This window comes from Gossypium raimondii, chromosome 1 (assembly GCF_025698545.1).
Source record: "Gossypium raimondii isolate GPD5lz chromosome 1, ASM2569854v1, whole genome shotgun sequence".
Lineage (NCBI taxonomy): Eukaryota > Viridiplantae > Streptophyta > Magnoliopsida > Malvales > Malvaceae > Gossypium > Gossypium raimondii.
This window is the reverse complement of record NC_068565.1, coordinates 3,819,999-3,834,772: the sequence shown is the minus strand read 5'-3', so window position 1 is coordinate 3,834,772 and position 14,774 is coordinate 3,819,999. Positions and strand designations below refer to the sequence as shown.

Here is a 14,774-nt window from a genome sequence, read left to right as displayed (position 1 = left end):
TTTCCTAATTCCCACCAAAAAATATTTTAATTGTATAACACAAAATTGTGGTGATCATAAATAAAAATAAGATTAGGAAAAATTATGCTTATGCTTGTATTTATATATTATTTATCATATCTATTATTTTTATAAATGTTTTATTTTTCATTACCAGTAAACTCTACATTTATATTAATATTTTTATTTTCATAAGTACAAAAATTTATGAGTGAACTACGTCACTAGTCACTCAATTATTAACAAGCTTTATATTATGTGTAAATTCTACAGTTAAATTTATTAAATTTAAGTCAAATTAATAAAATTTACATTGAAAAAACCTTGTTAATTAGATCATATTTCAAAATATTTTACCATTCTTCCAATATTGTGTACATGCAACAAAGCCTACAAAAGAAGTCAATATGTGTGCCTGTTATTTCTCCTTTTATTTTCCCTTTTTCTTTTCTGTAATACAAATTGAAATTTGAAAACAAAATAAAATGATTGAACAATATTTTATAATGCTTTGTCCAACTAGGCAAAAATCTGGGTGTGAATGCAAGTAGTGGTACTGAGACTCCTCCTAACAACTTGAGCCAATTTATTTGATTTTTTATAGAATCCAATGATACAACCTATAATTACAAAAGGGAATAAATTAGAAGAGAATGGGAAAGAGCAATCGCCAAAAATGGCATTCATAAGCTCAGCCCCTCTCCACAAATATTTATCCCCTATCTACCCTCATCTGAGGTGCAAATATCAGTTTTTAAGACAATCCGTATTGAACTGTCCCTACATTCATGTGGGCGGCTACAGCCACCGCAGCAGCACCGACTGCACCAAACTGGGTTTGTGCGTGTAGAAGTTTTGCATCAATCGGTAATCTATCGGTTAATTGGTCAGACTTGGTTTGCGGATGGTAATAGAGGTGGTTGTTAATGTCGACAACCATTCCTGGGGCTGGTTTTGCCACCATAGTAAACTGAGGTTGTATTCCGGATTTCTCTTGATGTTTGGTGGTGGTTCGGTAGAAACAATGGGGGGAGATGTTCTGCGGAGGAAGTACTGCATGTCTGTAAATGATTTTAGAATCGAAACCATCTTTAGTGTTTTTCCCATTCTCGTATGGTACGACAGATCCAACGATTCTCCCTGGTTTAGCTGTACAAAACAAGAGGTTTAAGAAAAAATCCGGCATCAGCTAAATGGCGTAACAAACGGGCATGCATACCTAACGGTTCAGTAGTTTTTAGTAAAAGCATAAGAGTTGATTCTACCTGATGGCACCCTAGGTGGTGGCCGTGCAGCAGTCTTTGGATAACCAGCAATAGTATCTGTTTCCCTTCTGGGAACCTCATCTTTAACTCGTTGGTTCTCACACAAAACCGAAGTTGACTGCGTATTAGTGTTCGAATGAACTGTAGACCTGCAATTGAACAGAACACAAATTAAAAAAATTTCATCTCCAGAGGGGGAGAAAATTCATACATAATAAAGAAATACATTTGTCATGTTTATGCTATGTAATTATGGCTCTATAATACATCAGTATGCATTTTTAGAACACAGATTGTCCAAATTCCGAAACAAGTAATACCTTGGGAGGGACACGTGCTTCCTCTCCAGAGGGAAAACTGGTGCGCTTCTACCACCGTTTTCCTCAAGGTATGCAAACTGCTTTCTGAATTGACCAATGGCACTGCAATTTATAGAACACAAACACAAACACACAATATTATCATGTGGATCAAGGGCGAAAAAATACAAGCCGAGAAGCATTAAAATTTGAAAGCATTCAGACCTTGGATAGAGAAAATTGGGTCCTTCGTTTCCATTTATATAGTCTTTGAGCAGCTGAGGATGATATTCTAGTATCTCCCGGTAAAGCAATTCTCTAATGTCGTCCTTTGTCAACCTTCGCCTCTCAAACTCAAACTCTAATTTCGAGATTGGCTGACAAGAAGGTTCCCTCTCGATTTTAGCCAAGCCTTTGAAGTAAGGATCAGCTAATGCCTGTTACATTAATACAGAAAAAGTTTCACTATGATGAACCTAAAAATCACGAAAACTTTCAGACAAGTCATAGACATGCACAAGAAAGATCCATTTACGATTTATTGGATTGAATCTGAAGGATGCCATATTTATGGCACAAAAGATAAGGAAAACACACCTCCGCAGCAGTTGGCCGGTCCTTGGGATCAAATGCTAACAGCCTCTGCAATAGCTGCACTGCTAATGGGTCTGCATTAGGGAATTTCTTTGAAAATTGAACAGGATGTTTTTTTGGCATTTCTGACAAGTATTTTCTTGCTTTCTCATTTCGAACCTGCAATTGATGAGAGACAAATTTTCCTAATTCACTCTCTAGAAAGGAAAAGGAAAATAGCCCCCAAGGTAACAAGACAGATGCACACACACACCCACACCAAAAAAAGAGAGAGCAAGAAGCCGTACTCCAGATATGGTTTCTGTTGAAGGTGTCCCCAAAAGATCGGTGATCAATTCTAATTGATGAACAACGCTTTTTCCAGGAAACAGGGGCTTCCCTGTCAACACCTCAGCAAAGATGCAGCCGATGCTCCAAGTATCGATAGCAGGTGTATACTGCAGACAGTTACCAACAAAAATCAAACCCTTGAAAACGTAAATTTAAAAGTCACACCCCAAGTAAAGCACTCCATAGAAACAGACAAAACCCGACACATTTACCTGAATGACAGATATTTCAACTTCCAGGAGAGTTCAAAGTCCTCCCTGAACAACAATTATTTTATCTAGCATTACTGCTTATTAAGAAGCACTTAAGCATTCTTTATGTAATAAAAACGTTTTGAATTGCCAAGTATGGTATAGCTCAAACAAGATTAGAGTACCTCGATGAGCAAACCCCAATGTCAAACAATATATTCATAATTGAATTTTAATAAAAACACTGAAACCATACAACGAAAATGGAAGGTTCATAAAAAAACCAATAAAATGCAACATAATGAACTCGGAAGTGAAAACTAGAAGATGCTACAAGGTTCAACCTTGACTAGTTGACTTCAAGTAGCAGATAGGCAAACAACAAATCTGTGCCAAGCTTTTGGTCCATGATACCACATATCTTGCTTCACCATGCTACTATTTACATTGGAAGAAAAGAACTAAAGGCCGTATAGGACAAATTCCATACCTTAGAAGAAAAAGATCCACACAGCTCGGGAGCCCTATACCATCGTGTAGCAACATAGTCCTGTAAGGAACAATAAATAACATATAAACATGCATGTTCACTCTTTAAGTGGAAAAGAAAAAATGAAGGGTAGAAAACTACATACTGTCCAGAAGACTGTAGTCGGGGTGTCACTGAATGCAACTCTTGCTAGCCCAAAGTCACAAATTTTAAGTTTACAATTTGCGTTTGCCAGTATATTCTTCGGTTTAAGGTCACGATGGTACACATTAGCTGCAAACCAATTTGTAGCAATCAGTGTAAGTTTGCAATTACATTAAGCTCCCGATCAAAGCTAATTTCTGATCTATTAACACATGTAAGAATATCAATGCTAGGTAATAAAAACTCAGGCAAAGAGAATTTCCTTCAAGAATGGTAAAAATAAAATGTTGATAATATATGGCTAACAACCCAAAAGCTATTGAAAAATCTATCATGATATCATAAACACATAAGAAGCCCAATGTTTTACCTGTATGCATGTATTTCATCGCACGAAGCATTTGGTAAAGGAAAAACTGGTGGTGTTCACGTGTTAAATCATCATTAGCTTTTATGACTTGGTGAAGATCAGATTCCATGAGCTCAAAAACAACAAATATGTCTTTGAATTCCCTCTTTGATGGTGGCAACATTATTCGCTTAATTTCTACTATATCAGGATGTCTAAGAAGTCTAAGCAGCTTGACTTCTCGTAAAATCCTTATAGCATCAGATGCATGCTCAAATACATCTTGTATTTTCTTTATTGCCACTTTCTCCCCAGTATGCGTGTCAAGTGCTGCACAAACAACTCCATAGCTTCCCTTCCCAATAACTTCAAGAATCCTATACCTGTTTGCATCCCCATATTCAGTGAAAAAGTCCATCTCTTTTAGGTCCTGAAAAAATGAAAAAGAGAAAAAAAAAATATCAGAATGGTTGGTCCATAAGTAAATTATATATTCTTCAAGAAAAGGAAAAATAACAACGGCAAAAACAACAGAATCAAGCATAGTTGAGTCCTACAGGAAGTGCCATAAGTAAATTTTCCACAGGTTCAAAAGAAGAGGACAAAGTAAATTATCCAAAGCAATAAATACAACATAGTTGTATAAACAACAAACAACCACAACATGCACCCATTCAAAACCATACATTTAAGTAGACTTGAAGTTAGAAATCAAATTTGACCCAAAAACATGAGCATGTCACCATTTGGAACTCAGTACTGCAAAATTGAACCAGGTTTAAGATGTCAGAGATGTATGCAAGTCTTTACGTGGATTAACTGGATAAGATAAACCCGAAGGTGCTTGAATGAAGCCAAAAACAGCTTTAATAGCCTTTAAAGATGCAAAACTAAAAAATTTAAATATAGACATCCAAAAGTCATTGCTTTGAGGAAACAGAATTAGGTTCTAGATGTTGCACTTAGCTTGGCAATTTCTATTAGTCAAAAATCAAACACAGAATCTATTGAAATCGATTCATTTATTGGAATGCTCTCCATATAACTAAAAAGGAAACCAATACCACTTTTGATAAAGAAAGCAATATAGAAAGAAATCCAAAAATATTAGTAGCCATCTTTATCATGCTATGAAAAAGTGAAAACATACATAAAGGAATCAAAAACAGTAAAAATAGAATAATCCTCATTCTTCAAGAAACATTTTCAACATTTGTTGAAAATAGAATAATTTTCAACATACATAAAGGAATCAAAAACAGTAAAAATAGAATAATCTTCATTCTTCAAGAAACATTTTCAACATTAAGCACTAGCTTGATTGAAGCAACCCAGCGGATTATTGGCCACCACTTATTTTAAAGTTAATTCCATACCAAAAAAGGTAATATTTTTAAGACAAGAAATCAAATAATATGATAACAATAATCATTCAATACAAAACCTGTAAAGTGAAATATGTAGGATTGTAATTCACACCACAGGCTACAAATGCCAAACATGTTTAGAAAATTTTTTAAGCTTCAAGTTGATTTTAAAACCTGAATTTTAAGCACAAACCAAGCTTCATTTTTCTTCCTTCATCAATATTGATTTCTTTTATAAACAAGTGTGTGAATTAAGTTTTATATTTCCTCTATTCAGTTCCAAAATTAATCCTCTTCAATCTCAGTGAAAATTAAAGCCAAAACTAAACAATTTCATTTTGGTTAAAAAGAATCTAACCCAAACTTCAGAATCTCAACTTATCACCTCACATGACACCTCTAACCTTTTTTTCTTTTTCTTTTTCTTTTTTTTTTCCAAATTATTTGATAAAAAATTATTAATTCAAATTTTTAATAAAATCTAAACAGGTTTATTAGCTTGAAATCATAGCACCTAAGCCACATCATTTTTCCTACAAGAAAACATCAATAAAGAACAACCTTGAAAGTTTTATCTTCAAACCATGTTCAAAAAAAATCAAAAGGTTAAACCTTTTACACTTTGATACACAAAACCCAGATCCTATAATTCCTAAAAATCTAAACTTTGAAGTTCAAAAAAGAAGTAGTAATAAATTCTAAACAAAAAAGAAGAAGATGATGATGAAGAAGAAGAAGAAACTAACCTTCTTCAACTGATTTGGCTGCATCTTCTCTTCAACCCAAGATGAAGGAAACACCAAAAAGATCTCTGCTTCCTTTTCTAGTTCCCCTTCAGTAAACAAAAAGAGACCGAGAAACAGGAAGAACAGAAATTTTCTCGGCAGCCAAACACAAGCAGACTAGAAAGAGAAAATCGACCACATTTGCCTCCCACCTGGACCTACTTGTTGTCACCAACCACGCAAGGCTAAACCTTTTGTTTTCCTCTTCAAATGGATGTTTTAGAAGTTCCAGAATTCTGGGTCTTTTAAAAATCTACAAGATCTGGTAGATACAGTAAAAAGAGAACTCAAATGGGTTTCCTTTGGATATCAACGAAAGCGAGATGATGATGATGAGAGAAATATGAAGATCGGCGGTGTATGAAAATTATAAAATTTAAAAAAAGAAATTGTGATTTTGGTTGGTTTTTTTTTCTTTATTTTATATGGAAAGAAATCGTTATATCCACTGATTTTAATATCAACTATTTTTTACCCGTTTTTTTTTTTTTACGGGTTTGCTACTTTGTTTCACAAGGCAACTTGCCAAGCTGGTTTTTCCCTTTTCTGATAATTTATTTCCCTTTTTTAAAATTCTAGAATTTAACATTTTAAAATTAAAAAATATATTTTTGAAAAGGAAAACTTTATCTTATAAAATAAAAAACCAATAATTCATAAATATTCTAACTCTTTCATTATCTTATTATTAAAAAGAATTCTTTTGTGATAAAAATTAGTTAAATTTTGAATATTCTAATATTAATTAGTTTATTCTAAACCTAATATTCATCAGTAATTTTGTTTTTTTATCAACTAAAACATAATTTTTAACAAAAGATAAAGTTCAAATTTAAAACAAAAAATCTTTGTTATTTTATCCAGAATATGATTGAAACAAAGTTAAATTGGCTATGTTTATTAGTTAAATTAATTGATTGTCGAAATAAATATTAAATTAACGAAAATTAGTTTTTTAACAGTTTTTAAAGAAAATGTAAAATATGAAATTTAAAATATAATAAAACGTTTAAAACATATGTCTGAATTTACAAACTGAAACGTGTGTAAAATTTTACCGGGTAACAATTCATATTTTAATCGTTGACTGGTAAAAGGTCAAATTAATACAACTATAGAAGTCAAATAGTTACTGCTTAATTTTAGAGCTATAAAGGTTAATTAATTGAGTGATCTGTTTCGTAACCCTTTCTTAGAAAGTGCAACTTAAAGTTTCAGTTTTTAAATATATGGTTAAAATTGTTCGGATTATACATACAAATAATTAATATAGTTACTATTGATATCTTTCTAAGAACTAACATAAGTAATTTTCATCACTATTGGTTAGATTTTTGGCGTATTTATTAGAATAGGTCGATTTTTGAGAGAAAATGTGAAATCATGTTTAGTTAGACGCGTTTTATTGATCATGTAGGAAAACACTCTCAATAAGACGCGTTTTTAATTGCCTAGTCAGAAGTATCGATACTCTTAAAAAAAAGTAGCCAAAAACATTGATGAAACTAAAAGCTGAATTCAAAAACCCACCACCGTTGTTGTCGCTTCTGCTGACCCTTATACCATACTAGACTCCCCCATCATCAAAGCTTACCAATTACAACACCATATTATCAAGGAGGAGACGGAAGAGAAGGGTATCGATACATGGTGAAAAGTATGAATATTTTCTTTAAGATATCGATATTTCTGACTAGGCACTAAAAAACGCATTTTGCTGTGCTCGTTTTCTTGCACAATCAAATGAAAACATGCCCAATTTTACCTTCTCTCTTTAAAGTTACCCCATTCCGATAAATATCATAAAATCGACCTATTCTCTCCAATTTTTTTTAAATGGACGTTTTTGACCGATTTAACCTATTCATAGTATATGGAAAATAAAATAAAAAATTCATCACTATTTTTTTTTCTAAATGAGCTTAATTCATTATAAAATTTGTACAAGAAAGAGGTAGGTGGCAGACTTTTAGTTAATCAAACTCAATTTGAATTACAACAAACAAAAATATATGATATAAATCGTCAAACAAACTTAGATTTGTTCTTTCTATTCTTTTTTCCCGCAATAATATAATACTAAGATCAAAATACAATTCTAACTTATCACTCTTGATTATCAAAATTTAGTTGTTGCTCATCTTTAAATAGATAATCAAATTTCAAAATATTATAATATATTTTCGTAGGAAAGAATTCACTTACAATGTATAAAAATTAAAGTAAATTTACATATTTTCGTAATTATTTATATGATTAATATTTTAACGATTCAACTGTTGAATTTCTCAATATAATTGTACTTGTCATGCATATAAATTTTCAAACCAATCGATATCTCTATCATATTGATTTAAAATACTCTCTCTCTATATATATTAATATATATTTAACGGTTAAATTTTTTTTACGTAAAACAAATAGTTAGTTAGAAGTTTTAAATTTACATCAAATTTGACATTCATGATCTACATGAATATACCATGAAATATAACGGTTGGGTCATTAAAATATTAATCATATAAATAGTTACAAAAGTGTGTAAAACTACTTTAATTTTTACACCCTATTTTCATTGGTCAAAATATGAAAAATAAAACTTAATAAATCTACATAAAAGTTAAATTATGTTATCTGCCTCTGTGATAAATTTTTATTTTAATCATTATACTTAAGAAAAGTTAAAAATTAAACTTTGTAATTATTTTTCATTTAAAAAAATTAGTTCAATGGATAACATTGTTGATTAAAAAGTTTTAACATGTCATAACCTAATTAGCCTGTCATGTTGACAAAATTTGACAAAAAATCATTTTAATAATTGAATTTAAATTTTAAAAATAAAAATAAAAATAATTTATTTTAAGTAGTGTGACTAAATCTTGAATTTTTTAATCAAAATATACAAAACCGACAGTATATATTTTTATGGCCAACCGACAGTATGCTTAAACCAAAACAAAACAAAATAAAATAATTAAAACATTAGAAGGAACAGGTGAGATTTAGGCCACTAATTAAAGAACAATAAATATGGATGGAATGTCATGATCCTTAACGGTAGGATTGTATCTTTCAAAGTGTTTCATGGTCAACCGCCTTCTACCAATCAAATTCATTATAGCTTTAATTAGGAAACTCCATGGAGGTTCAAGAACATCCTTCAATCTTGTTATTATACATATTAGATTATGGCAGATGACGAGTGTGGGAAAATTATGTCAATAATATATAAATGTGGTACAAGTTTCTAATATATTTCGTGCTGCAAATAGTGGATGGGAGTCAGAAAAAATTTTGGAGATTGAAATTAAATTTTATATTTTTATAATAATAAAAATATAATTTTATCATTTTAATAGTTTATTTCTTTATAATTTTTAAAGAGTTAGATTAAATTTTTATCATTTTAAGAGGTCGAATAAAATTTACTATTATTAATATAAAATTTTATAAATTATAAAAGACTTAAATTAAAATTTTACCATTTTAAAGGAGTCGTGGTCTATTAGTGACCAGCCACAATGGGAGCAAATGGTTCGAAAAAGTTAAAAGGGATCAAAAAGAAAACAACCGATAATAACATGTACCTAGGGTGCAAATTTTTTTGTTTTGTTTTACATATGATAATGATCTGCGAGTTCTCTTTAATTATTTTTATATTCTATTTTTTTAATATTCAAATCTCGAACTTATAAAATTGAAAACTGTTTGGTTTCGAGAAATATTGGTTATTTTGTTGAGAAATTAAAAAACAATAAAGAAAATATGTCTTGTCGAAAATTTTAAAATAAAAACAAACAACAGTTGTTTTCATGCTTTGCAAAAATTAGAAAAGTTGAAAAATGGATTATATTTAATTGGTGAATTGTTTTTGAATATTTTTGAATAATCTTTAAATATCTAGATCATGCTTCAAATTCATATAAATTATTTTATTTTACTTTTATGTTTCTATTATAAAAATAAATATTAAACGTATTTTATATTTCCAATATTTGTTAACTAATATAGATTAGTCTTAATTTAATTGGTATCGATATTATTGACGGTCTGAGAGGTCATGACATATATATTAATTGTATTTGAAAGTACCATTCTAAAATATATATTAAAATAGGTTCCAACTTTTGCAAATTTATATATTAACCCACTTGTTTATTTTTTTCCTTTTAGTTTCATCATGAATTTCTTTTCTTAAAAGGAGTGGGATTATTATTATTATTGTTTTCTTTTCATACATTATTAAAAATGGTTGATGAAAGGTCACATATCATATCAAACATTATATGCATTAACATTGGAAACTTTCCATAAAACTGAGGAACCAAAATTGTCTTGCCCCCACCATATTGTGCTGTCTTTTTCCATCGATAAGTTGATCCAAATATTGAATTGCTAAAAATCAAACCATATAAATTCTATTAAATGATCGAGATACGATCATATATATGAGATATAAAAAATTTTAAAATTATATAATATAGTATAAATATATAAATAATATTATCAAGGAGAAGAGAAGGGTAATAAGGTAAATTAATTATATAATCTCTTCAAATTGCACATTAACTCCCTAAAATTTTATTATTATTGTTTTTTAACCCCTTAAAATATCTATGTCGTGCAAATAATAAATTGTTAAGAAATGTAGGGTAACCAGTCCAAGAGCTTGTCTCATCCCCTCCAATTATCCCCACACATAGAAAGCTTTTTATGCTCCACACAATCAAACAAACAAACAAATAATTGTTGATTTTATATGGTTTTGTTTTTTTTCCATAAAAGAATTAATATATTTTTTTTCTTTCTGAAGTAATGGAAATAAAAGCTAAGTAAAGCATTAAAAGGGTCTCAGCTGTCCTAGTCATTCAACATCTTTAAGGCAAAGCATTCCTTTTCCCATCATGCAAAAGGGAGGAAAAAGATGGTGCGGAGGCATGTATAATTTTTTATAAAATTGTACATAGTTTCTCCCAACCTATAAATAAGAGTATAATACGTTTCAGTATATTCGAACTCACGTCTTCATGCATTGACAACAATATACATGCCAATCGAGTATGAAGTACATATGAATTACCATGCAGATTGTCATGTTTAAAAATTTAATATTTTTTAGTCAGTATTTTTATTAAAAAGGCATCAATTCAATTTCTTTTAGCTTAAAAGAGGAATAAAGACCAAATTGACATAAAATATAAATATTAGGCTAAATATATCAATAAACATTTATTTTTTGTATTATATTTAAAATAAATAAATATGAATATGCTTTATTGGAATAAATTTTACAGATTCGAATCAAAATTAACGGATATATATTGAACTATACTGTACATATAGTTGCTTTGATGTGACTTTCAAATGGGGTGCCCCATTTGTGAGGTACAATCATCATGCATATTATTATTGGTAGTGGAAAATTATTTATTGATGCAATGGACCACTTTGGAAATTTTGTTGATAGGAAGGGCATCTTAAAGCTTCTAAACTTCTCTACTTTAGCTTGATATTTTTATGCTTCACTTTCCAAATATTTAATACACTCTCTCCTTTGGATGCCTTTTTGCTTCAAGGCATATTCTTTTTTATTTTGTAATTAGTGAAAAAAAATAGCATGGATGATAAAAGTTAGGTAGACTCTTTTTCCTTTTTCAAATGAACTTTCTTTGTGTAAAATGATTGAATAAAATGTTAATTTTGGAAATTAAAATTCACAGGATAGTAGGTAAAAAGATTATCTAAAGAAACATTAATTTACTTTTCTTTTTACTTAATCATAAATGGTTATGGATGAAATTTTTGGTATATTATATCCAATTAAAACTTATTTATTTAATCACCGAGTAGTTGGGCGCATTTCCAATGGGAGGACCTAAGTTCAAACATTAGAGATGACATTGTTGGAAGGGACAACTAAAAACCCCGAACATGAATCGTGAAACTGACATGAAAAATATTAAAAAAATATTTATTTAAATAGGGAATGATAATTTCTTAAAATTATTTTAAAATTTACTCAACAAAGCAAGTTAATCTAAGATTTCTTTTTAATTTACATTTTTTCAATAGGCAATCAAATTTTTATTGTTTTTAAAAATAAAATGGAAATTGAACCACTTAAATTACTATATTTTATTATTTAAAATAAAAAATTTCATAAATAGAAAAAAAATATATTAGGTCCCAATTGGGAAATTACCAGAAACTGATTCGTTTAATAAAATAAATGTAAAATAATAGTTGAAGGACTATTATATCAATTTTTATAAATGTATTCTATTTTGTGGATGTGTCGTAATTTAATAATAGTTTAAGGACTATTTTAGTGTATTAGCCGAAAATAAATGAAAATGATAAATATATTAAAATGATAAATAAATGAAAATGAAAATGATGTGTCGACCCAAGATTTTCATGTTGGTCCTTCAAAGTATTCAATAAATTTAAAGACAAATGAAATCTTTTGGTATGGGTTGAACAAAGTAGAAACTTCCTTTCAATCTCTAGGCTCTTAAAATAGCCAATCATTTTTGCCCTCATCAAGAGGGTTATCAATTTGGTATCTCCTCGTTCAATTCCTTTTTTTATTCTTTCAACAAAGTTCAGAATCACAACCATACAACTTGTTGCTCAATCTCACCAATCACCCCTCCATTTTCACCAACTTTACTTATTTATGGAAAGTTTATGATAAAAGAAGAAACACAAATGTTATTAGATTAAAGGTGATTTTTTTTATTATGTAAAAAAAAAATATATATATATATATATATAAAGGCATGATTCAAATTCCATTACTTATATATATATAAAACAACAGCACTCTCGTATTAATATTTGTTAATTTATAAAAATAATAGAGCTTTTAATCTTTTCAAAAATTTGGTTTAAGGTTTAAGTATTTAATATTGCTATGAAGGTATTTTTGAGAAGTAAAATGTTTATTTTATAAATGATATTGTACGGTAAAAATGTGTATTTGAATAATGTTCAAATTCGTTAGTATTATGATATTTCAATAAAATATAAAAATAATTTATTGTAACTCATTATTAATATTTTTATATATGAAATATAAGTTTTGAATATTATTTAAGTAATTCATTTTAATTATTTGTAAAATTTAAATTGAATATATAAATTATATTTTATATATTTAAATAGATAATGTTATATATTTTAAATTTTATCAAGACTAACAAAATATTCTAACCTTTAATTTTTATTCAATTGGATTATATATATTGTATGAAATTATGATTCCACGTTATTCCTACCCTTTTCTAACAGGAGAATGACAAATCAGATTTTTTTCTCTTGATTTTCAGCTATTTTCTCCTAAAAATATTCAAATCCGACTAAAATTCTAAAAATCAAGAGGAAAAATTTGATTTATCATTCTCATATTGGAAAGGGATCAGAATGACGTGGAATCACAGTTTCATACAATTCATTCTCTCTATAACCATATATAAAAGTTATATCCAAGTCATTATGAAGCCAAAATGGTATTCAATTAGGTAAATTATACAAATGACCATTCAACTTTTATAAATTTTTATTTTAGGCACTCAAAATGTTTTCTTATTATTTTAGGCTCTCCTGTTACTATTTGTTTTCATTTTAGTCACTTTTGATATTTCTGTTAACAGAATTCTTGATATTTTCCTATTACTATTTGTTAACCAATTAATTTAGTATTTATTATAGCTAACCTAATGCCAATAGGGAAAATTAGATTTATATTTTATTTTTAAATAAAATAGTATTCAATAATATTTATTTTAAAATTAAATTTCATTATAATTAATTAAAATTTTTTTGGTGAATTACAAGAAGAGGACAAAACCTAACAACAACGCAACTAGCACAACTCGAACCCAAACCATATTTGGGGTAGTGTACACCCTGCCCATCATGCCACCACACAAAATTTATTGAAAAAACTTTAGATCCTAGGGGTTAATTCTAGATTATTATATATGAATAAAGCGATTGCATTAAAATGTAGTATTTGAAATCTAAGGGGATATGAACAATGTGAAAGCAATTGGTAGGGACAAAATAAGGTGTACATTCTTTGGGAATTATTGAAGAATCCAAAGGATGCCAATGAAACATCGTCATGAAGAAAAGCCTTGATTGACCCTACCAAATAAACCCACCAATTGAAATTAACTAAACCAGACAACAATGTCTGCTCCAACTTCTGTGCTGTAGGAAACATCGTTATGAAGAAAAGCCAACGATTGTATGGCTATAGATAAGAGTGTTTCAATTATCGGCATTAAACTATGATAACCTCTATTATTGTAAGAACCTTTTGAAGAACAACATCGGCTACTTCAAGGTTATAGCATACTTATAATGTTAATAAAAGAAATTTATGTAAATATATATATTTATTAAAATTTTATATGAAAATCAAATAAATTTTAGTTGAAATTGATCGATATTCCTCCAGCTTTTAACTCCCGAAAATCAACTTCAGACATATATGAATTTTGTTCATGTTTTATGAAAATCTGGTTAAATATGCAAGTATGATTCTTGAATTGCGACAATTATGTTTTTGTTATCAGAATTTATATTTTCATGCTTATTTATTCATGATTAATTTTTGAGTACATTATTGAATTGTGTTTTTTGGTATATAGAATATATTTTGAGAAAAATGCTATTGAATTATGTTTTAATATATTGAATAATTTTTTGTACATGTTTAAGACACATTACGAGTTATCTAATTTATCTGTATTTTTTAAATTGCTCTTGATATGTTATGTTTTGGTCTTACCGATAAGGGTTAAATATTGGCCACGTCAACATGTTTTTTGCTATTAGAAACCAATTTCAACCGCGACACTAGTTTAAAATAATGATTTTTGTTTTGACCCATGTGGCTAGAGTAATTGTGGTTTTCAATTTTTATCATCGTGGTAAAGGTGGCCATA

At 28.9% G+C, this 14,774-nt stretch overlaps 1 protein-coding gene across 2 annotated transcripts; it reads right to left on the bottom strand.

The window, feature by feature from the left end:
• Nucleotides 1-551: 551 nt before the first annotated feature.
• LOC105776544 (mitogen-activated protein kinase 19) lies at nt 552-6,220 on the bottom strand. 2 transcript variants are annotated; one of them, XM_012599260.2, is made up of 10 exons: nt 5,776-6,220; nt 3,684-4,092; nt 3,315-3,442; nt 3,170-3,229; nt 2,446-2,595; nt 2,162-2,317; nt 1,790-2,001; nt 1,586-1,687; nt 1,266-1,414; nt 552-1,149 (listed from the first exon to the last, which is right to left on the bottom strand). In XM_012599260.2, exons 1-10 carry the CDS (start codon nt 5,797-5,799, stop codon nt 755-757), a joined length of 1,785 nt encoding a protein of 594 aa, XP_012454714.1. In that variant the 5' UTR covers nt 5,800-6,220; the 3' UTR covers nt 552-754. The 2 variants fall into 2 exon arrangements, with proteins under 2 accessions (XP_012454714.1, XP_052485903.1); XM_052629943.1 differs by lacking the exon at nt 5,776-6,220 and adding an exon at nt 4,349-4,574.
• Nucleotides 6,221-14,774: the final 8,554 nt, after the last annotated feature.

Bases quoted from the DNA above. Each gene is read 5' to 3' on its own strand.
- LOC105776544 (XM_012599260.2), bottom strand. From the start codon at position 5,799: ATGCAGCCAAATCAGTTGAAGAAG. The intron at 2,318-2,445 runs GTACGGCTTCTT...CATCAATTGCAG, and splicing joins CAACAGAAACCATATCTGGA to GTTCGAAATGAGAAAGCAAG. The intron at 1,415-1,585 runs GTATTACTTGTT...GTTCAATTGCAG, and splicing joins AAGCACGTGTCCCTCCCAAG to GTCTACAGTTCATTCGAACA.